Below are 24,266 nucleotides of genomic sequence, written 5' to 3'. Positions count from 1 at the left end.
TGGGAACTTGGAAAAACAATCCAAATTTATGGTATTATAGCTTTGGAAAAACTGGAGTAAAACCCAGGATTCCAGGGAAACCTATGATTCTCATAGGAAGCTGGTGGAGGCAGGGCACAGATCTTCCTGCTGCTGAGAGTCCAAAGACAAGAGGCAAATATATTTCTGTTTTGTATAAAACAGCGAGAGCCCCTGCTTTCCTTTAATCTGAGCCATCTTGCCCAAGGGTAGATCTCTCCATCCACACCCCTTTCTCTGAATATCCTTGGCTGTTCGGTTTGGGAGATGTGTCTCTTTTCTGCTTGGACCCCCAGATGGACACCCTGGGCTGCCATTCCCAGCAACACTCTTGAGATGTTCTCTATAAACCTACTCCACAGAACCCACTCTGAGGTTTCTAAGGAAACACCTCTTCCCTGACAAGCTGTGTGGCCTGGGTGGGACGAGAGGGAGGAGGATCCAGAAATAGCTGGATCCCGCATACCCATATTGCTCAGCATTGGAGGCTGAATTGGTTTCCTTAATTCCCAAAGGACCAGAGGAAGCAGCAGGAGGTGGATTGGGGTTGTTAGAAGACCATCCAGTCACAGCCCCAAGGACACAGCATCCCAGTTCAGGACAAGGGCTCCTAGAAAAGGCGTCCTAACAGGTCCACCCACCCGTGATAATTTCAGATGTGGAGCAGGCTTGAATGTAGTCAGAATGAAGGGGGGTGGCGGGGAGAGGACAGTCATCAACTGTTGCATCTAAGCTGTGACAAGATTCCTAATGTTGTCTCAAGTTGGTGTTGGCCCGACAGACTTGGGTAATGCTGTCTCTTTTAAGCAACACAGAGACGATTTCATCATCAGCTGTGGAGGCCCACGGCATGCTTGCTGGTTCTGCACCAAACTGAGCAGGGTGGAGCCTGAGCGAATGGTCCCGGACTTTTGTCTGTATCAAGGGTCACAGCTCTGTCCATCAAGTCTCATAAAGAAACAAGGGACTTTAGAGAATGAGAGGCTATGAAGAGGCGGGGGATGTCAGGGAGAGTTTGAAGAAGGAGATGGATACCAGAGGGATCAAGTACCACTCAGACCCATGAGTTTGTGATGCCAGGGTCTAGTCTCAGTGGAAGTAGACCCTGGTGACAGGAGTTGGAAATTTGAAGCACAGGGACCTGGGTTCAAGATAAAGATCCAGGAGGTCAAGGAATACAAACATAGGCTGTGCAAAATGAGAGAAGAGGGTTGAAGGTGGAACTAAAGAATTTAGTGACTACGGGCTGAGTGGAAGATGAGGGACCCAAGAAATCCAGAAGGCAGCATTGATGCTGTGGAATCCAGAGGAGAAGAAGGGCACACAGGGAACCATGGGGGAATGTGAACATGTCTGTAACTGTGGCTGCAAGCTGCCCACAGCACACTGATTTGCCTCATTGAGTTAGAGGTGGCTGTGGGCCCACTTGCAGGGGTTGAAAGAAAGCCCACCTCAGTCACTGTAGGAAAGACAACCATTCTCTAAGGTCTTGTAAGTCCCTCAGACCAGGGTAGGTCTCGCACTGCCCTGGTTCTCCTGCCACGTACTGCCATTGAGCTCTAGGTCTGTGTCAACACTCGGCGTCATTTCTCTGGGTGACCAAAAACAGGGCTTCAGGAACCTTCCATCCTCCCAGTTTCCAGCCACTGCTTTAAAAGCTTCCTCCCCATGCTGTTCTCTTAGGGACAGTCTAGCCAAGTCCTGTGATCCTTGGCCTGAAATTCCAAATTCCCCAGGCAGAAGGCTACAGAGGGGAGAACAAGGCTTTCCGAGCATCTGTAGGAAAATATACAGGACTTGCTTGCCCCCAGGTCTAGAGGCAAGGGATACAGAGGTCTCATTGTAATAGACACCTACTAGCTACCCTTGCTGAGCCACGCAGCAGAGCAAAACCAAGGCACCATACTCATTTCCATTCTCCTCAGGATCTGTGTGTACTTGTCATCCTGATCCTGAGCCCTCCCCCAGGCGCCATAGGGATGAAGGACAAGGCACCAGTCACCGTGGCTTTGGAGGAAACAGTTTGCCTGGGGTACTAGGGCAAGGTGAAGAGTACTACCAATGAGCTGAAGAATAAGTCAAAATAAGTAAGGAGGCACACACACACACATTCCAGTGTATCAACACTAACTAGTTAGATAAGAAGAAGTATCACAGCATAAAGACTCAGTGGTCATAGTGACAGCATACTTAAGACAGTCTTCTTGGATGCTGTGGGTGAAGGGACTGGGGGCCACTCCAAAAACTCTTATCTTTTGGTTCTCCGAGAGCCTCCTGAATGCAAAGACCCCATACACTGTGCTGCTGACACTGCCTAGCCAAGCAGCGAAAGGAAGATGTTGCTGTTTTAAACCAGACCTTTGTCTACTGGCAAACTCTGCTGGCTAGAGCTAACCTGCTGTCACCCTTCTCGTCCCTCTGTCTGTCTGCCTGCCCAACTTGATGGGCAGTTGTGTTGTACTCGGTACAGATCTTCACAGGGAACGTTCCTGGGGCAGGGACCGATGCCAGGGTCTACATCACCATCTACGGAGATCTCGGGGACACCGGAGAACGGTACCTTGGCAAATCAGAAAACCGCACCAACAAGTTCGAGAGAGGAACGGTAGGAGAGACGCACTGGACTCATGCCACCCGTCTCCTCTCTAGGTCTAGCCATCCGAATGCCAGGTCTTCTGGTCCTGAGAATGTCCTGGCACTCTGTGGGGTACCATGCGCCCTCCTTTGGGCTTTTGACATTGCTTTTCCTCTGTAAGAACAGAGTGTCCCCCTTCCACAGCCAGTGCACTTCTCTGGGTCCTACATGGGGTGGGGTGGAGTGGAAGGCGGGCCTGATCTCTAGATTGCCCTCTCTGTGGGGACAGCCTCTTCAGAAAGTCAGCTCACTGTGGGCAGTTCATCATGCATGTGGAAGTGGGGGCTGCAGGGTGGCAGGGGCTGGCCTGAAACCTGATGAGGGGCCTGGAAACCTGGCTCTGCCTTCTGCTCCCTGTCTGTTTTACCTCTGCTGAACTTAGTTTCCCTGTCTCAATGATGAGGAATCAAATATAAATTGGCTAAAGTGTGTTGTACAGGGCTGAGGCCCTTGGGAATAACGCAAAGAACACTGGTGAGCAGAAGGGCTCCTCCCTGTCACCTATAGACTCACCTTGACCTGGCCTGTCTAGCTAGGGCCAAGCATACTAAGATTCTGGGACTATAAAAAGGCAGGAGAGTCTTGTGGCCGATCAGTATCTGTGGCACTTCTAGCTCTGATGCACTGTGATGGACCAGAAGGACAAAATCCATCCAATTGTCCCTTCTATGCCCATCAGCTTCCCTCTCCTGTCCCTTCTGCATGCCCTGCCACACCCTTCACTGGGCCCCCAGTTCCTCTCTGTCATCTCCATGTGCCTTAGTCTACCCCAAACCCCACAGGCCAGGGGATCTCTGAGGAGAACAGTCTTGCCCATGGCCATGCCTGGCAGGCAGCCCCTGCATGGCTGAGAGCCTGACTCTCAGCCAGCCAGACCCCTTTGTACTGAAACACCTGCTACTGCTGAGGAGGGAATTAGTCCTGGGACAAGTAGCAGGTATCCTGTAAATGGATCTGTAATGCCTGGTGACCCCATGTGCCAGGCTTATAGAAGAAGCTCGGGTCTGGCTGCTGGGTCCTCAGAGGGCATGTCCCCGCCCTCTTGTTAGTCACCTGGATAGCCTTTAACTTCAATTTCTTGCTTCTGGCTTGTGAATAATAACATGATTCTCAATTAGACACCTATACTGAGAAAGAGGAAATGTACGTCATCTTCTACCGGGGAAGATAAACACATACACACACAAACAGAGAGAGAGAGAGAAAGAGAGAGAGAGAGAGAGAGAGAGAGAGAGAGAGAGAGAGAACAACACGAGAGACATAACAGTACTTAGGAGAGGGCCTATCTTGCTCATTCCATTTTAGAAAAATAGAAAGCCAAAGAGGTCAAAGTGAATTCCTGTGGTGTTCCTGGCTCTATACCAGGGACACATTTCACATTTGATCCAGTACCCAGACAATGGGCTCAGATCACCTGAACTTGGACATTGATTCTAACACTAATTGGTTATGTAATCTTGGACAAGTTACTTAGCATCTCTTTGTCTCATAAAATAGTTTCGAGTGACTGTGAAAGCCAGCTGAATTAAACCATGAGATACCCAACTGTGCCCAGTGTTGGGCCACGGTGCCACGGTGTTGGGCCTTGTTAAGGCTTAGGGGAGCTCCCTGCCCCCACTTGCCGTGGATGCCTGCTGTTAATGTCTGGTAAATGCATGGGTATAATAGCAGTGTGTCTCATGTGGCTGATAGATAGACTTTTGTTCATGCCAGAGCCTAGGAAAGAATAGGTGCTCGACAAATACATACAGAGAATAAATGGATGAAAATATAAATGAAAAGTGATGTAATCTATTCTCTAAGTTCAGATTCAGCTCCCCACCCCACCCCACCCCCACCCCGCTATAAACGGTCTGCCCCATCACATTCGCTGTCTTTTCTGGCTTTGCTGTTTGGAGTTTTGGACTTTTGTTTCGCTGGGGTCCTTTTGAGACAGGGTCTCACTCTATCGCCCAGTTTGACTCAGAACTCACTGTTTGACCCAAGCCGACCTGGTCATCGTGAGAGTCCTCTTGCCTCCACTTCCCTAATGCTGGAACTCCAGACATGGGCCACCATGCCCAGTTCTGGTCTTGTCACCCCACAGGAAGAGCTGAAGCTGCATCTGGCCCGGTTCCTAGCCACGCAATCCTCAGTTCATTGCTGAGCATTTGAAAGTTTCCATTTCTTTAGCCACTCATTCTTGGAGCCAGGAGTCATTCTTGATGCCATCTTCTTCTCAGCACCCTCCCCCTGCCCACATTCAACCCGTTGCCTGATCTGAGATTCTCCCCATAAGCACCCCCAGATCAGCTAAGGCAGCTCCATAGCCAGCAGCCCTTCCTCATCTGTCTCTGCCTTGAATCAAACCTGGTCTCCCCAGCAGTTGCCACCAGCTTGCCAGTCAGCCATCCAATGGCAGAGCACTCACCACCTGCTAGTGGAGCACTCACCACCTGCTAGCAGAGCACTCACCACATGCTAGCGGAGCACTCACTACCTGCTAGCGGAGCACTCACTACCTGCTAGATGAGCACTCACCACCTGCTAGTGAAATACTCACCACCTGCTAATGAAATACTCACCACCTGCTAATGAAATACTCACCACCTGCTAGTGGAGCACTCACCACCTGCTAGTGAAATACTCACCACCTGCTAATGAAATACTCACCACCTGCTAATGAAATACTCACCACCTGCTAGTGGAGCACTCACCACCTGCTAGTGGAGCACTCACCACCTGCTCGTGGAGCACTCACTACCTGCTAGTGGAGCACTCACCACCTGCTAGTGAAATACTCACCACCTGCTCGTGGAGCACTCACTACCTGCTAGATGAGCACTCACCACCTGCTAGTGGAGCACTCACTACCTGCTAGATGAGCGCTCACCACCTGCTAGTGAAATACTCACCACCTGCTCGTGGAGCACTCACTACCTGCTAGATGAGCACTCACCACCTGCTAGTGGAGCACTCACTACCTGCTAGTGAAATACTCACCACCTGCTAGTGGAGCACTCACTACCTGCTAATGGAGCACTCACCACCTGCTAGTGAAATACTCACCACCTGCTCGTGGAGCACTCACTACCTGCTAGTGGAGCACTCACTACCTGCTAGCAGAGCTCTTACCACCTATTAGTAGAGCAATCACTACCCATGATCCCCCAGGGACACACAGACCATGGATATCACCAAATCTGCCAGGTTATCTGCAACTTTCAGGACCTGCCCTGCACAGTCTGCCTGGCAAGTCCCCAGCAGGCCACTTGAGCCCATTCTGAAGGGCAGCTACACTTTCTCCTCTGTGCCTTTCCATGTGTTTTTTCTGTATTCGGGCCCATGTGTCACAAAAGCCCCATGTGGTGCTGCTGTGAGTGTAGCTTCTCCTTTGCCTACAAGGCATAGTACTGGCTAAATGCTTCTCATCTTGCTCTTGGCATTTCAGTGGGATGCAGTGGAAATCTTTCTACGCCAGGGTATTCAACCGGAGATGGAGCTGGCTCTTCTTTGTAACCACACACATATCCACTCCATGGAGAATGTTGTCCCACAGTTGCTCCGCTGTGTTCCCAAAGGGGTGAGGCCCCAGATGGCTTCTGATTTCCCACTGTAAGCATTGTCCTGCTGCAAACACGCTTGTGTACATGTCAAGATCTTCCTTCCACACAGAGGCGGCTGAGTGGAGGGTGTGCTCAGTTTGACTCCGGTGAGCTCAATGGTTGTAGTTTCTGGCCTGCAGACATGGGCCAACATCCCTCATCTGCATTGGCCAGAGCTTTCAAACATTTACACAGTTTGTGAGACACTTTCTTCCAAACACCGACAGGCTCATCCCAAGAAAGATCTGGGCAAAGGCAGTTTTCCCCAAGGAGGGGCATACGGGAGTGGACTATATAACGGGGTCAGTGAGGAAGTGAACCTTGAACTTGGACTTTAATTTGGTTGTAGAGGGGATCCCCATCTGGGAATGTCTCCTCAACCCGGTAATTTTGGAGGATGGGGTTCGAGGGGTTAAAGTGAGGTGTCCCCACCAAGTCCTCATGTTTGGACTTTCCAGGCCGACACCTTCATCATCGAGGCTGCTGATCTGGGTGTCATCTACAAGATCAAGCTCCGCCACGACAACACCAAATGGTGTGCCGACTGGTACGTGGAGAAGGTGGAGATCTGGAACGACACCAACGAGGATGAGTTTCTATTCCTGTGTGGACGCTGGCTCTCCCTGAAGAAAGAGGATGGGCGGCTAGAGAGGCTCTTTTATGAGAAGGTACCCCAAGGGGTCTTGGGACCCCCATGCAACCACAGCCTCTCATCGTTTTTCTGCCCAGGGAAGATCTTTGGTGCAGAAGGTGCCAGTGCTGCAGTGAGACCAGGCTGTGCTTTTCCTTGCAGGAGTACACTGGCGACCGCAGCAGCAACTGCAGCAGCCCTGCTGATTTCTGGGAGATCGCCCTGAGTTCCAAGATGGCAGATGTGGACATTGCCACGGTGACAGGACCCATGGCTGACTATGTTCAGGATGGCCCTGGTAAGCAGAGCAGGGAGCTCTTCGGAAGATAAGCAGGCACAGGGAAACAGCTTCAAACCGTTCTCAGACAGGCTGTCGCTGAGGCCCCGATGTCACTGATGGAGTGGGTCTTGAGCTTTGCGCTTCACCGTGTTCGCATGCACAGCAGCCCTGTGCGGTGAGCAGGCAGAGAGAAGCCCTCCAAATGGAGCAATGGGTAGAGTTTTGATGATGGTCTCCTTCATCCACCAGAAGGGTATTGTCCTAAACTCTGCCCTCACCCAGACTCTCAGAACATGATTTCTGGACAGGTGGCCTGGGACAAACCAACAGAAAGTAGGACCACAAGCCGGGCGGTGGTGGCGCACGCCTTTAATCCCAGGCAGAGGCAGGCAGATCTCTGTGAGTTCGAGGCCAGCCTGGTCTAGAAGAGCTAGTTTCAGGACAGGAACCAAAAAAGCTATGGAGAAATCCTGTCTCAAAAAATCCAAAAAAAAGAAAGAAAGAAAGAAAGAAAGAAAGAAAGAAAGAAAGAAAGACCACAGTGGAAATCTGCCACCCAAACTGTGATGCCGTATGTACCCGTGTCCAGGAAAGAGGCTCCGAGCTGTTCATTCGGCTCATGGCCTATGTTTGCTTTCTCTATGAAGCAGTATCCGAACTCTTTGAGAAACTCCTTTCACCAATCATATTTTTGAGATAAGGCTGTGCTGTGTTTGTTTCTCAAACATTAAAAAACCTGCCTTCTTAATTTAAGTGTGTGACCAACATGATGCCTGCCTCCAGGAAAGCATGGTGTAGGTCTGGGAGGCCAGCAGAAATGGACACTCTTATCTACACCCCACCTTCCCACTGTGTGAAAAACGACAGTCTCCACAAGGCAGCCATCCTGTGATCCCCTGTGGGGACACCAGGGGAGCTAACAAGGCCTGTATTGGTACAGAGGACCCACTAGTGACTCCAGCCAGGAGAGGCTAGTCCAGACAGCTTTCAGAGAGACACACAACCTAAGCCTACTGCGGCAGGGCCGTGTCCCCTGTCAGCTGGGATGACAGGCCAGGAGAAGGGTTCTTGGCTTGTTGATTCCTGACTGCAAATGACAGGGACCTGGAGACAGTGACCTAAACAACTTCAGCACTTTCCTAGTGTGTAAAAGTTCAAAGCCAAAACCATCTAAAGCTAATTCAACAGCTCTGGGATGCCCAGGGAGCTAGCTTCCTACAGCCCTCGCTCTGAAACCTCCTAAAAGGCTCCTACCCTAAAGGCCACCCAGGTAACCTTCCACAACAAGAGCCGAGGTGCCAGCCATCATATCCACATCCTAAGCAGAATGGATAGAAGGGTATTCCTTCCAGGAGAGCCAGGCCTTTAAAACAGTTACCCCAGAATCCCATGTAGCAATCACTGACTTACCTATTAGAACCATCCCGAGTGAAAGGAAAATGGATTTTGATTGCCTAGAATCTACATGATCTAAATGAGTTTGCCGACAACACTAACATGGTTTGGTTTGGAAACAGATGTCTCTAGGACTTCCCTCAACTGTGTTACAGGTATAATACACTTGTGCTTGTGTTCCCCAATTTACACTCTCTGTGAGACCTTCCTCCTCAACAGTGGTTGATGTTTTGGGCATATAACCCCCAGACCTGGTGGGAAGTTGCCCTATACTTCCTTGCCTGGTAGGGAGAGATTCAAGTAAGATAACTGGCCAATAAGGCGTTCAGAAGCTTGACACTCCAGCGGACACAAGGACAATCTCTTGGGTCTTCCCATCGGGCGTTACTGACTGTCTGATGCCCGCAGACACACACCACCATGAACTTGCAGCCTATCTGGAAGACTTTGTGGCAGTTGGTCTCTGAGCAAGGAAGGAAGGAGATGGCCTTCCCAAGGTCGTTTCAAGTTCCTAAGCCCATAGGCTAGCATGTCTGTCCACAGGGCCAGTTGTGAAGTTAGCTCCACCATCTCTTGCAGTGATTCCCTACTATGTGTCAGTGACCACTGGGAAGCATAAGGATGCAGCCACTGACAGCCGAGCGTTCATCTTGCTCATTGGGGAAGATGATGAACGCAGCAACCGCATCTGGCTGGATTATCCCCAGGGGAAGCGAGGCTTCAGCTGTGGCTCCGTGGAAGAGTTCTATGTCGGCGGCTTGGATGTGGGCACCATCAAGAAAATAGAGGTTCTGACCCTGGGTCCCCACGATGGTGACTGCCCCTGGGGAGTGAAAGAAACTGGTTAGCGTGTGGGGGTGGGGAGCTGAGAGCAGACAGAACAGAAAGGCGACCTGGAGCCCCTCTGAGTTAGAGGCAGATCTCCAGCTTCCAACATCAGTTGGGGGGCTGGTGACTTCAAGTTCCCCATTTTCTGCCCCTTCAGTAAAGATATCCTGTGTTCTCATTTTCTCTTTGCTATCACCAACTTGTTGGTAACTGAAAACACTCAGGTACACGCACTGTCCTGGATCCGGAGTCTAGCAGGGACTTCTTGAGGCCTCCTGAGATGAAAGCAAAGTGTAACCAGGCCTATGATATTTTCTTGAGCTTTCTTCCTTTTTCCAAGCCAACTAGCTATTGGCCAGATCCATTCTCTTGCTGTTGTAGGAGTGAGGCCTTCCATTCCTGTCAGCCCCTGCCTTGAGGTGCTGACCCAAACCAGTCAGTGTTCTTGAGCTAGGCCAGTAGGAGACAAGTTCCCTCGCTCCAAACATCTCCAAATTCTTCCATCTATAGGTAGCATCCACATTTTCTCTTAAAAACCTCACCTTATGAGGTCAGGCCCACCCGGGGTCATGTTTTGATTAGCCCATAGACCTGTTCAGTTTCCTCTCCTCCAAGGAAGGTTCTCTGGCCATGAGTGTCCAGCATATCAGGAGGAAACACTGAGGGTGAGCGCACAAGGTGGGCAGAGGACACGGAGCAGGGAAGACTTCTTTCTCAGCTCTGCCAAGATCCTCACAGGGACGGTGTACCTCACAGCTGGGCCATGACGGAGCCTCCCCTGAGAGCTGCTGGCTGGTAGAGGAGCTGTGCTTGGCGGTACCCACCCAGGGTACCAAATACATACTACGCTGCAACTGTTGGCTTGCCAAGGACCGAGGCGATGGTGTCACCTCCCGTGTCTTTGACCTCCTGGATGCCATGGTGGTGAACATTGGAGTGAAGGTATGTGTGTGTGTGTGTGTGTGTGTGTGTGTGTGTGTGCCCGGCGAGCGGGAGACACAGGAGAGATGAAAATGAGGGGTGTAGGGGAGTCGTCTCTGGGGTACTGACAGAAGCTGCAGCCTGGAAAGACAGTTGGACTCACTTATCTCAAGCCAGGAGATTGCTCTCCTTTGCTCTGCTGCTATGTGACATCAGGGAAGTGGCCTGGTTTCTCTGGGCCTTGCTCTTCTCCTCTGCCACATGAAAATAACATTTTCTTTCACTGCCCGCCCCATGCTCGGTCCTGGCCAAAACCAATGAGATCACTGACAGTCCCTGAGGAGCTTTGGATAGTACCAGCTCTGCCCAGATGTGCCTTGTCATTGGTGGCCGCACCCACAGCATAGCAGCAAGGGCAAAGGACACCAGAGACTGGGGGCCTCCAGATCTCACGGTATAGCAATGCTGGTCACGTGAGACCCCTTGTAGCTTGAACAGCCAAGAAGACAGGAGTTTTACTTTCTGTCTAATGGGTGGGTTGGGACAACGTTGCATAACCTGGCAGGTGGTCAGGGTCTGGCAGGAGGGAGGCAGATAACCCAAAGACACACATCTAGTTGGTGATCCAGAGGACCCTGTGTTTCTCTTTCTTCCACATGAGCCGCGGAGCTACCAGTTGCCCAGCTCTATTCAGTCAGGTTACCTGTCAAGGTTGTGGTCAAGAGGCCTGCCTGTCCTGTGATGGGAACAGCAAGAGGGGCTGTACTCTGCACCCCAACATCCTCCACAGGAAATCCCTAGCAGGGGAGCAGGGGAGCAGGGGAGCAGGGGAGCAGGGGAGGGGCACCTTCTACAGCACAGACATCTCCCTCTGTGGCCAGATGGATGGTGTGAGTGAGCCTGCTGCTCATCCCGGGCTTCTACCCTGACCCACTTCCCAGCCTCTGTGTGCTTCTGAGGCATGCTCCGTCTCACACCACGCCCTGTGCAGTCACAGCTCCTCCCAGTTCAGTCTGGGACATTGCAGATCTGCATCCTGCTATTCACAGCGCAAAGAAGGCGGGCTAACCACTTACCCAAACAGCGGGGCTCTCTGGACCGGCCTCTTTCCAGGACACCAACCAGAGTGACAGGAGCCCTGCTTCCGTCTCTCCTTTGGAAATACTCCAATCACACAAAGAGCCGCATGTCTGTGCGTGGAGGGAATGAGGAACACAAGGAACACAGGGGCTGGCAGGGCATGGTCCAAGCCATCAGCACCCTCACTTTGACTTCCTATGTTTCTTGGCTCTATGGATAAGAGCAAGAAAGGACGAGGTTTCTGCCTGCTCCCAGTAATTCCGCAAGTCCTGCCCGTCCATGCCCCACAATAGTATCCTGTGCACAACACAGCACAGTCCACAGTCCAAGTTTCCCAATCAGCATGGGTATTGGGCTCGAGTAAGACAGAACGTGGTAGGCTTGCCATCTTTCCACCTCTCCCAGACTCGCAGAACTACTTGTTGGTCTGTGGGTGCCTGTTACGAAGGATGAGAAAGCCCAGAACGACAGGATCCTTCACACAGGTACACCTCCACCCAAGGCTTCCTCCCAAAAAGAACCACCAAAGTGCCTCAATTCAGACACCCAGAAAGCCCAAGTTCAGCCCTCTCTTCAGGGCCTGCTAATAAAGGGAACCTGGCCTCTTAGGAGCAAAATCCCAACTCTCAAAGCTCCCCCATGGTGTTCCTTGCTCACAGACATCAGGGGCAAGCTGACTGTGGCAGGATGTTGGGGACACTGAGAATCGCTGCAGTACCCTCAATGTATGGCCTTACCATGTACATAGTGTCATGCCATACCCATGACACCACACCACACGGATGGTGCCATACTATAAACATGTATGTACCATTTGGCTGTACCATACATGCATACCTGTATAGTCATTCCACACACATGGTAGGCCCGGCACCAGCACCAAAGGTATTCAATCCACCTGTGTATCTCATTACCTGTCATGTGTCATCATAAGGCTTGTCTCCATATTTCTCCATAGAAAGAGCAAGGACAGGACCAGGATATTTGTATCAGGTCAAAAGCTAGTGGAAGTCAGACCTGGATCTGGGTGGAGCTCTGAATGTTTCCAGTACATGGACACACGTGGATGAGCTCACAGAGAACTAGTGAGAGCCATTGCCTGCAATGCCTCTGTCAGAGCCCACCCCCCCAGCTGCATGAGTGTGGTGGGGACCAGGAGTGGCCAGCCTGGCTCTGCTTCCTCGGGCATGTGCTAGATTCCGCTCAGAGCCTCAGGACTTGGAGAGCGTCCTGGGGACACTGAGATGGGTTGAGTGGTTTCGTGGGTGGGACCGAGGGTCAAGAATTCGTTTCTCTCACTGTAGGTGCTTTATGAAATGACGGTCTGGACGGGTGACGTGGTCGGTGGAGGCACTGACTCCAATATCTTTATGACCCTCTATGGCATCAACGGGAGCACAGAAGAGGTGAAGCTGGACAAAAAGAAGGCCAGGTACCCAGAGGGGGCCTGACCCCTCACCCTGATCACATCCCACCTCCTCTTAACTCGGTCCTTGGCCAGACTGGCTCTGTCCCACGCACTGCACGCCACGAGGCCTCCTGGCTGCCTTACCTTGGTTGTTCTTTTCCAACACTGCTCTCTTTCAAAAGCCAGATTAAATATCCCTCCTCTAGGAAGTTTTCCTTAACTGCCAAAGTCATAGCAAGTTTCCTCCTAAAGAAAAAAGTATTTGATCTTATGTGTGTGAGTGTTTAACCTGCATATTATGTTTGTGTACCGCCTGGGTGCCTAGTTCCCATGGAGGCCAGAAGAGGGTGTTGGATACTCGGGGGCTGGAGTTACAGATAGTTGTGAAATGCCATGTGGATACTGAAGATAGAACCCTGGTCTTCGGGAAGAGCAGCCAGCATTATTAACTTCTAAACCATCTCTCCAGTCCAGTTCTTTCCTTCTCTTGTTCCCCTGTCTGGGTCTATCAAAACTGTTCTTCTTAAGTCCTGTGTGGTTGACATTACTGTTTCTTGCTCATTTCCTGGTTTGTTCCCATGCACTGTGTGGGTGTGAGATGCCTTCAGTAGGAGAAGCAGCATGCAGGGTGAATGGAATTATACTTTGGGGACTTTTCTGCATCCAAAATAATTGCAGAATAAAAGTGATCTGTTATTAAAACATTAACAAATGGTTTGTGAGGGTGATGATGGTAGCGATGAAGGTGATGATGGGGCCTGGGCCGCTGAAGGTGAGGACCAGGCAGATATTCCTCCCCACAGACAGAGCAACCCATCCCAGGGGTCTGCTAAGGATGCTCTCCTGCTCTCTCTCAGCACTTTTACCCTCTTGTTATGCAATTCCCATGGTGACAGGCTTGAGAATAAAATGGCTGATATTGGGTGCCCACTCCATGCCAGGCCCTGCTGAAAGGGCTCTGCCACCTATTTTATTCAGGGTACACCCTTTACTCTGCACTGTTAGTATCTCCCATTTATAATGAAGTTCTGAGACACAGGGAGATGAAGTAAACAGTCCGAGGTCACTGGGATTTGAACCCAGAAATCTCGGGAATAAATGAAGCCCCAAAGAGAACAGAGGCTATTTATCTAAAGCTTGCTGAAACAGAAGTCAGGTGATGTCACCAGATATGGTCAGGTGGGAAGATGGATGGTGAAGCATCACTGAGCCATGGTGAGGCATGCTGAGAAGAGCTGAGCATCCTGTATGAGTGAATTAAAGTCAGAGGTTTCCTGAACTGGGAAACTGGAACCAAATAAGGAAGCCGGTAGTTGCTGAACAAGTGATCATTATGAGCTGGGTGCCAAAGAGGCTGTGGGTTGAGACTTGATGTCTAGGCATTGTCTGTATGGCTGTGTAGCATGTTCAGTCTCTGCTAATCTCTTCTCTCTGCTCCAGCACTAAGCCCACCCAAGTCTAATCTCTGGGGTTTTCTCTAGCTGATTCTCTAGTTCTTACATTTCACCTGGTTTGCAGATGCCCAAAGTCTAACTGCTGATTGGAGGGAGGGAAGGTGGGAAGAAGTAAGGGAGGGTAGAAAGCAAGGAGGGAGGGAAAGTGAGAAGGAGGGAGAGGGAAGGTGGGAAGGAGGGAGGGAATTTCATTCTGCTCTGAAAGTTGGCTCCAGATTCATTTGCTCTCTGGGATCTTTGTAAAGTCTCAGGTGAATATCATCCTCCTCAGATTACAAATGAGGGGTTCCCAGTCCCAGAGAGGAAGGTAAGAAACTAGCTGCTGAGAACAGAACTCAAATGGGATCGCTCTTGGTTCAGGGTTATGTCTCCCAGCCAAGCCTGCTTACCCAGTCTTCTAGGATCCCACCTGGGGTGCAAAAGATGGGCAGCTGGGGGATTGCTGAGAGCAGCGAGGTGTCTGGTCTATAGCCAGGGCCAGATTACCAGCTTCTTGTCTTCTGCTTCCCATCCCCAGGTTTGAGCGGGAACAAAATGACACCTTCATCATGGAGATTCTGGACATTGCTCCCTTTACCAAGATGCGCATCCGCATTGATGGGATGGGGAACCGGCCAGAGTGGTTCCTGGAGAGGGTAATGCAGTGCCCTCCCTCATCCCTGCCCTCCCCTCCGTGCTATTGGGTTCTAAGTGGCCTTGTAATGCAACTGTCCTGACCTTGGGCTTTGGTGTGAATCAGTCAGAGAATGGAGCTTTGTTTGTGTCTACTAAGAACTGAATTATGGCTAGAGAAGACAGCACAGTGGGCAGAGTCTGGGATGGGGAAGATCTGGAGTAGGAGATACCTGGGAGAAAGGATGTGGAGGGCTTCTGAGAGAAGCAGACTTGAGACAGCGAGACTGGGTGGATGGTGGGCTTCCAGTCCTGCCATTACACTGGTTGGTAGCTTCTTTCTTCCTTCCCGACTTTTCTCTCTGGAGGAGCCTGAGCCCCCAGGCAGCCAAGCTGTGCCCATCCCTGGGTTCCTGGGCAGGCTGAGGGCGTTCTGGGCAGGGACCATGAGAAACTTAGAAAAAGCAGAGCATGAAGTCTTTGTTTGCCTCCATCTCTCCCACACACACCCCGCCCCATCACACAGCACACAGCACACCACACACCACAGCCACAGGCTTCTCTTCTCCCGAGGAAAGAAGGTGTCTGTGTTTCCTCATCACTGTTTGCTAACCTCCCCTGGCCTCACAGGACAATGACACTGAGGACAGCCATGACACTCACTGTGACGGAGCAGAGGGCTCCCAGTGCACAGCTCAGCTGGCTATGTTTTCATGAGAACAAATGACACAGATCCACAGCCGCACAGGCGTGCTCCTGTGTCAAACGGACTGGCGCTGGGGTCAGGTGATACCACCACTCACAGTGTGAAAATGTTCTGTAGCTCTGTAAGAAAGCTCCAGAATTGGGGGGCAGGTGATACCACCACGCACAGTGTGAAAATTTCCTGTAGCTCTGTAAGAAAGCTCCAGAATTGGGGGTCAGAAGAGCAGGAGTCAAGGTATGGACAGGCCATGTGCTCCCCGAAGGCTCTGCGTAGGGTCTGACCTTGGCTGTCCTCAGACTCTCCCAGCTGGCATACAGTGCTCTTACCATCCACACGCGTCTCCATGTGTAAGTTTCCCCATCCTATTTTGTTTAGGACCCACCTTGCCACCTCATCTTATCTGATTACAGCCCTAGCTTAAATAAGGTCGCATTCCAAGATTCTGATGATTGGGACTTCACTATACACATTCGGGATGGGAAGAACAGGATGAACCGGTTTGATTTAAATTGCAAGTCCTTCTGCAAGCTTGTCCCTCATCCACCAAAGGCCATCTGTCCTGGTTCTCCCCAAGCTTCCCTTACCCTGTGTAGCCATTGCAGACTTTCCTTGAACCAGCAATGTTGCATCCACACCAATGTGGCAAATGTCAGTGTCCTCCTCCCAGGCGGACAATGGCTCGATTCATTTCCTTTTCTCTCACTTATTCAGTGTTTTCTGTACACATTCAAGACATTGCTGTGGAAGCCTTTCTCAGATAAATTTCCAATTTCCAGGTCACATGGGACTTTCAGCAAAGCCCATAAGCAGAGCCCTTGGGATGGGGGTTCGTGGAATGGTGCTTGGGTAAGAGAGTGTATTTCTGTATGGCACCTCTCCAGATCCTGCTGAAGAACATGAACACAGGAGACCTGACCATGTTCTACTATGGAGACTGGCTGTCCCAAAGGAAGGGCAAGAAGACACTGGTTTGTGAAATGTGCGCTGTCATTGATGGGGAGGAGATGATGGAGTGGACCTCCTACACGGTCTCTGTGAAGACCAGTGACATCCTGGGTAGGTTGTGGCCTCCCGCTTCCTCTTCTCTTGCCTTCCACTCTTGAATCATGACTTGTGATTGGCTTCTGATCAGGGTATTTTACTTCACATAACCTTCTGAAGACAAATCATCTCCACAATGTTTCCCTTTCTGTGGAGACAGAGTATTAGCTCCCAGTAGTAGCCAAACTGGTTTCTTCCCTGTCCCCTCACAGAAATGGAGAGGAGAATTTCAGGGACACAGCCTTTGCTTGGCTCAGAACCCTGCAGCTTCCTACCACCACTGAATGCCTCTCACCCAGGGTTGTACACCATGGCGATCTGTGTTTCACAGTCATGACTCTGGCCTGGGGACTGGGGATAGAACTGTGACCTCCAGGGCCCCCACAAATCTCACAATCTGGTGGAGCTAACTTACCATTAGGCGAGGCCAAGACAGATGTCAGCCTGTATACATCTGGGCAAGAGTCGCAGAAACATCCCAGAAAGTTGTCAAACTCAAATCCAGAAAGACAAATGAAGCCATCAAGTGACTAAAATGTCCAGAGAAAGAGCTTCTAAGAAAGAGAGGACATATCTCTCCTCTAGCCAGGAGGCAGCACCTGCTACCTCCCCTCCTCCAGTCAAGGCCTCTCTCCAGGGACCATTAGAAGGAATTTGGCAGACTCGTTCACATTTACCATGGATGACTTATTGATCACGGTGGCTCGCACTTTTAGCAGAGCAGTTTGCTAAAGAGACTGGGCTGTCATGGCGGAAATCTCAGGCACAAGACGCGGGTCAGTAAATATGGCCATTTGTTTCCAGCATTCTCCTCTCTTTTTTCCTCACGGTGGACCTTCCTCTTTATTGCTTGATGTTCCCAGTGTCCACAGGCTTTGAAGGCCCTCTTTTTAGCCCTTCATGGTGTGCTCTCAGAAAATAATGAAGTTCATCAGTAGCAACAGAAGTGTGACTGAGTGGCCTCACGAACACCTCTTCCAAGAGCTCTGGCTTCTTAACAGGGGCCAATGCCTTTCTGAAACACTTCCCTCCCTGGGAACAGGTGCATTTTTGTGCTAAGCATTAATGTTACTCTGTCTGCTGTTACACTAACAGTAATTGCAACACTCAAAGAGAAAGTAAGGGATAGAATTGGACACCTTGTAGTACCAGCGCTTGCTTACTGGCCCTACTGAGAAATGACTCTTAACCAGACTAGGATGAAGGGATCTCAGCAAGACTGGGGCTGAGACAAGTTTATTCAGAGCATTATACTCTTATCAGAAACAGATACAATGGCAGTTGCCAGGATCAATACAATGATAGTTGCCAGGATACAATGATGTTTGCAAGCTATACAAGGTGCATATGATTAATGTCTAAGACCAATCGTCCTGTCAAGCTTCTGCATGCTTCATTGACTTTTAGGGAACACAAAGAATCATGAAATGGCCCAGACGCTCCACTGTCTGAGGGAGTGCCTCAGTTTCTTGGGAACTTAAAGGCACACGGTGCCCTAGGAGCTATGGACTCTAATCTGAGAAACCTATGATGTGTGCCTCTCAAGGCAGCTGGACCAGGCCAACTCCATGGTTCCCAGAAACAACTAAGAGGTCAAGACCTCTTCGGGACTTTCTGATCCTTACCCTCAGTTTCATTGAATTTAGACTCTGTCCTCTTGTGCTCCAGGAGTCTGGGAATAAGACCAGAGCAGAGGGCTTTGTGAAGAGATGCCAGCTCCTAGAGCCTCACCTATGTATTTCCCAGGGGCAGGCACCGATGCCAATGTGTTCATCATCATCTTCGGGGAAAATGGGGACAGCGGGACCCTGGCTCTGAAGCAGTCAGCAAACTGGAACAAGTTTGAACGGAACAACACAGACACCTTCACCTTCTCTGACATGCTGAGCCTGGGCCACCTCTGCAAACTGAGGGTCTGGCATGACAACAAAGGTAGCTACTGCCTGATGCCAGGGTGCTAGGGGTAGACCTTCCTGGGACAGTGCTCCCTGGGTCCTCTGCCTCTCTAGGTGGGCAGACTCTGCCCACCCCAGCAGGAAGGCCATGGATCGCACCACTTGGGTGTACCATCCATTAGAGGGCCTGGGTTCCCAGGCATTTGTTCTACCTGAAGCTTAGTTCCTTCTGCTTTCTCCATGGAAGGTTAATGATTCTTCATTTTTGCAATATCAGAGGACAAATTCAACTTAGTTCGGGCATAAAAATTAAGAAAAAACAGAATTGGGTTGGGTCAGTAGCTCAAGCGTAGCATAATTGTTTAGCATGTGCAAGGTCCTGGGTTCTATCCCTGGAATGGAGGGGGGGGGAATAGAGAGAAGGGAGGGAGGGAAGGAGGAAAGGAGGGAGGGAGGAAGGGAGAGAGGGAGGGAGGGAGGAAGGAAAGAAGAAAAGAAGAAAAGAAGGAAGGAAGGAGGGAGAGAGGGAGGGAGGGAGGAAAGGAGAGAGGGAGGGAGGGAGGAAGGAAGAAGTGAGTCTCACCAAGTCTACTTTCCATGGATTTTCTATCAGTCTTACAACCCTGCATTTGAATGCAGGTATATTTACTTATAAATCTAAGCATGATAAAAGTCATGAAAGAACTTTACTTTTAACTCCAAGGCACTTAAGAATAAATACTTTCTCCATCGCTGTGATGGGTTCCGTGGCCTCCTCATTCCTTTGCCCACCACTTTGCTCTCTGCAGACATCTCTTTACACTGGCTTTGCACCTGCAGCTTCTGTTGGATATCAGAGTTGAAGGTTCATTGCCTGGCTTACCACCTCCGTGCTTGCCACTCTCCTTAACTCATCTCTAGTGTCCTGACTCGAAACTAGCTTCCCCCAAGTTGTCCACTCAAGGTCCTCTCCTAACTTTGCTGTACCCTCACCTCCCACAGAGCTGTCCTGCGGCTGTCTGCCTCATTTGATTTACCTCAAATCTCACTGAGAGTGATTGCTGACAAACCCAGCTCAGGAGCTGGCTGAGCTTCCAGAAGGAGCAATGTCCCTGATTCCTTTCCTTGGCCACGCCCCTCCTCCTTGGCTATGTTCCGTGTCAGAAGCAGGCTGACCACGGACAAAAGGTTCTGACACTGCTCAGAATAGATCCATCCTCCCTACCTGCTGTAGTCAGATGTTCTGTCTCAGTGACAAAATACCTCACAGAGTCCCAGGCCCACCAGAAACACAGAGATGTTCAGGTCACAAATGACCAAATAGGTGCAGGAAATCCGACAGCTGTGGCATCTGGGCAAGTCTGCATCACTACGTGACTGCTTTGAAGAACAGCTTCTCTGCCTGGTCTGAGTTTATTGTCACACGGGAAATGCTCTGACTGTGACCCCATGGTGAAAGGAATTGTGTCAACTAAGCCCATTTCCCTTTTTCTAAAAGGGAAGGCCACACCATTTCTGAGAATGTAAGAAATTGTGTCAACTAAGCCCATTTCCCTTTTTCTGAAAGGGAAGGCCACACCATTTCTGAGAATGTTGAGAAAGGACCACACTTTTGGAGAAATCAGCTCCCTTTGGGAGCCACGGAACTGTCCAAGGTTCTGACTGCAGTGGTTTCTGTTCACTCCAGATCCTAGCGCCTGAGAAGGGGTTTGTGGCTACATGACTATTTATTTAGTTACTTCCTTTTTTCCCTTTCTCTCCTTCTTTCATCTCTTTTTGTTTCTTCCTTTTTGTTTGTTGTTGTTTTAGGTTTTTCAGATCTCACAGCTCAGACTGGCACAAAATTCACTATGTACGCCATTCTGACCTGACTATCCTGTGGCCTCAACCTCATGAGTGTTGGCATTATAGACATTAGTGACTACACCAAGTGTGGCTATCTTCATCCTGGCCTCTGGCAGATACTCGGATTCTTGGCAAAATGGTTCATATCTCATGCATCCCACCCCAAACTAGAAGTATAAAAGGCACAGGACTGCAAGTCCATGCTCAGAGCTCACATCACTGTCCTCCATATATAAAACTCCATCTTAGCCCTATTTACCTATCTGTAAGTGTATAAGTCAAACCCTATCCACCTATTTATTTCTCATCTATTTTCTCCTGGGGCTTCCATCTTCCTCACTATGTATTTCTCACAAAGAACCTTCTAGAGTCCTCTTGGGTGTTTCTGACTTCATGTTGTACCCTTCCTTCCAACCCGAGAAAGTAGAGGCTCACATCTCTCATAAGAATTCTAAGTCTGGGGGTATTTTCGGTCCCTTTCTGTTTGCTCAGCCTATCCTTTATAGTACAGTTTGATCTTTCTATAACTGCCAGACCCGTAGGATTATTTGGTATACCTGTAATGTGTTTTATATTATAATAAGCAAAAAAGCATTTCATTTTCTTAGATACATATGCTGGACCATTGTCTGTCTTTATTTGTGTAGGTATACCCATGATGGCCATAACTTCCAATAAATGTGTGATTACTGAATCAAAAAAAAAAAAGAATTCTAAGTTAAAAAAAAGAATTCTAAGTCTTACTGGAGCATTTCAAGAGTCAAAGATAATGTTTCTTTCTAGTATTGTCCAAGTTTACATGTTTCTTGGGTGTGTCGGGGAGGGGTCTTTTTACTTGGCATGATCAGTCCTTAACAAAATGATCAGCCCAGGCCCTCTACCACTGCAGCTCTTACAAGCCCCATGATTGGAATGTCGATATCAGTTACTATATCATGACAGTTCACCCATGTAGCTAAGTAGTTTTGTCAGTTCCAGCCATGATTGATCGACCTCATTGCTTTGCACCTGGGACAAGACAGGACCTCATGGCGGGAGTTGTGGCAGAGCAAAGCTCCCATATCAGGACCCAGGAGACACAAAGGAGAATTGTTGGGAGCAGTGAGACCCCAGATCCTGAATTTCTTGTAATCCCCTGACCTGAGTGCCTACAGCTGCTCTGAGCACGAGACCTTTAGGCGTTCCTGATGGCAGGAGAGTGGTTTCTGGTGGGTTTGGCTGGGGCATGGCTATCTCTATATAATCTGCTCTTGAACACAATAAAGGGGCATTCTTGGGGAATTCAAGGATGACCCGTGTTGCTATCTCTCTGTCTGTGTATTTTAACCTCCAGCCCCCTTGCCCAAAGCTCGCGAACTGGGTGCCAGTGCACAGAGCACAGACACTGGGGCACGGTGCATGGCAAAGGATGCTGTCCTCCTTTAAGGGTACAGCCTCACATATCTGAGGAACTTCACCAGGTCCTACCTCTAAAAGGTTCCATAGCCTCCCAATAGTGCTGCCTGGAACCAAGCCATGGCTCTTTTAGGGAACAGTTCAGATCTAAACTATAGCAGACAGGACTGAAGTTATGGATAAGGCTGAATGAGGGAAAATACAGCTCAAGCAAAGCCAAGCAGAGGTTTAGAGAAATGTGGCTTTGGAGTTGGACAACTAAAGGGAAGGAAGAGGAGGGGTGGAGAAATTACCTCTACAGGTTTTGGGAAGGAGGGGTTCGTCTGGGGAACTCCACTGGCCAATGCTCCTGAGACCCCAAGCTGTGGTGGTACTGGTCCTGACTCCATAGACTCGTAGACATAAATGTAACAGAGAAAATACGACGTAGCGTTTGCTTTCAAATAGTGAAGCAATTTAAAATGGTTTAAATGTTTCTCTGGGACTAGAGAGGTGGTTCTATGGTTAAGAACACTTGCTGCTCTACAAAGGACTCAGTTCCAGTTCTTAGCACCTACCTGGCTTTCACAACTGTCTATAATGCTAGTTCCAGAGGATCCAATGCCCTCTTCTGACCTCCATGGGCATGAAGCATGCATGTGGTATACATACATATACAGACACAGGCATAACATACATGCAAACTAAAAGTAAATAAATCTTAAAATAAAATGTCTGTTTCTCCCTACAAATTCCAAGAATTTCTGGATGAGAAGTTTTGTTACACAGCAGAATATTTCAGGCCTGCAATGGAGAGATTGGCGGAGGACGGGCTTCTTTTTTTATGAGTTCAGGTTCATCAAACAAAATGGCTCTTCCTTGTCTCCTGAGAGCCCCTCACCTCCATACACAAAGCCAGGGAAACCCTCTCAGAAAGCCACACTCTACTTTTTGGTTCTTATTGCCACTCCAATCAGAAAATATTGTGGTACATTTGAATTTAAATGGTAGAAACTCTCTAAGAGCATTGTTTCCATTCTGAAGTCTTTCTGTTTTCCTTACACTCTTCTCTTTAATAGCTCCCTCTGTTTGTAGATCAACCATTTTTTAAATGCCACCTTGCATGAAGTCATGCATTTGGCCCAAACCAAGCTTTTCATATGTTGATATCCAAGAAATAGTTTCATACCCACAGTTCCCTTTTTCTGCTAAATTCTTCTGCATCCCTCAGAATCCAGGTTAGTTATCAAGTTCTTTGAGAATTTTCCCAACTATGCTGAATAAAGTTAGATGCCATCTCCACTCCTGTGCTCTCTATAGATACCTCTATTTTTAGTATGCTGATTGTGATGGTCTTGCCAATTACAGTTGACAGACTTCCAATCTCTAAAGGATGGGGACCTTGTTTGATCGGCATTCCCAGTGCCAGGTTTGTTCTTATAGGTAGCTAATAATTCTGTGAGGGAGTAAACAGGTCAACCTTCTATGCCAGCTTCTTGCAGCTTCTGGATCTGGGATGAATGGCTCCAGACTCTTTTCTAGACATCATGGAGAGCTCTTCCTCTTTTCTAGGTATTTGAATGGTTTCCAGATGTAGCAAATCATGTCTGATATTTAGTAAAGTGTTTTTGCGAAGGGTAAGAGGGTAGGTGGTGTAGACCCAATAGTGTCTTCTTCTGCTCCTCAAATTCTTTCTCATCCAGAATGTCAGAGTACAGTTATATTTGGAAATGGAATCTTTATGGATACAGCTATAGAACTAGTTTTAAATGACATTATTATTGATCTAGAGTGGGTTCTAAACCCAAAGATGATGTGAGTTCCTACAAGAAGAAGAGAGATCATGGAAGGATGCATGGGAGGCAACATGGGATCAGAAATGGAGCTAGCCAGCTGCTGTAGGCCAAAAGACACCAAGGATTGCTGGGAGTCACTGAAGCAAGAAAAGTCAGAGGAGCTTACTCAAAGAAAATGGACACAGCTTATCTTCAGAATTCTGGACTCCAGAATCATGAAATAATATGTTTCTGTTGTTTTTCTAAACAACAGTGACTTTTTGTGATAGTTCCAGGAAAATAAAACAACAAGGACAAACCTTTAAAGAACAATAAAGACTTCCCTGGGTCCACAGTTCAGTCTTGTGTCTGCTGCAGAGGATCTGCTGCTGATAGAAAGAGAGCCAAGGTCACTGAGACATAGAAAAACACAGTAAACCAGGACACAGCTTCATCATGAGCTCAGTGTCAGAGAAGCTAGTTGCCACAACTTAAACACAAGGCTGAATGATCCAGTCATTATGCTTAAGATGGTATCAACTTTAGTAGGTTGGGTCTCCACAGCCTCAAAATCAATCTTGTGAGAATTAGGGGACAGAAACAAGCCATTCTCTATGCTTGGAAAAAAGGAAACAGTCTAGTGCTAATAGAATCATTGACTGGCTTTGACTCACACTCTGGAATTTCCGCTTCATTTCAGTCACAGGCGCTCTGCCGTGTGTTGTGAGCCCAAACATGCATCCTGCCATAACTGTATTTCCCCACCACTGGTTAGAAGGTGTTTTTATGTCTTCACCTCCTCACT

The 24,266-nt window shown here is 49.2% G+C and overlaps 1 protein-coding gene across 3 annotated transcripts in view; it reads left to right on the top strand.

Annotated features, from left to right (window-relative positions):
- The window catches only part of Loxhd1 (lipoxygenase homology PLAT domains 1), a 135,974-nt gene that overhangs the window by 88,830 nt on the left and 22,878 nt on the right, over positions 1–24,266 (top strand). For 2 of the 3 annotated variants that reach the window (XM_041640897.1, XM_041640895.1), the window contains 9 exons: positions 2,469–2,623; positions 6,696–6,905; positions 7,031–7,166; positions 9,123–9,331; positions 10,128–10,313; positions 12,677–12,804; positions 14,752–14,869; positions 16,434–16,608; positions 18,340–18,525. In XM_041640897.1, coding sequence (XP_041496831.1) covers positions 2,469–2,623; positions 6,696–6,905; positions 7,031–7,166; positions 9,123–9,331; positions 10,128–10,313; positions 12,677–12,804; positions 14,752–14,869; positions 16,434–16,608; positions 18,340–18,525 — 1,503 coding nt within the window. The remainder of the gene's footprint in view (positions 1–2,468; positions 2,624–6,695; positions 6,906–7,030; positions 7,167–9,122; positions 9,332–10,127; positions 10,314–12,676; positions 12,805–14,751; positions 14,870–16,433; positions 16,609–18,339; positions 18,526–24,266) is intronic. The other variant, XM_041640896.1, reaches the window with a different exon arrangement.

The sequence above is a fragment of the Microtus oregoni genome, unplaced genomic scaffold (assembly GCF_018167655.1).
Source record: "Microtus oregoni isolate MIOR12 unplaced genomic scaffold, Mior012 000065F_ref0000479, whole genome shotgun sequence".
NCBI classification, from domain to species: Eukaryota; Metazoa; Chordata; class Mammalia; order Rodentia; family Cricetidae; genus Microtus; species Microtus oregoni.
Note: the sequence above shows the minus strand (reverse complement) of the source record. Positions and strands in the feature narration are given on the sequence as shown.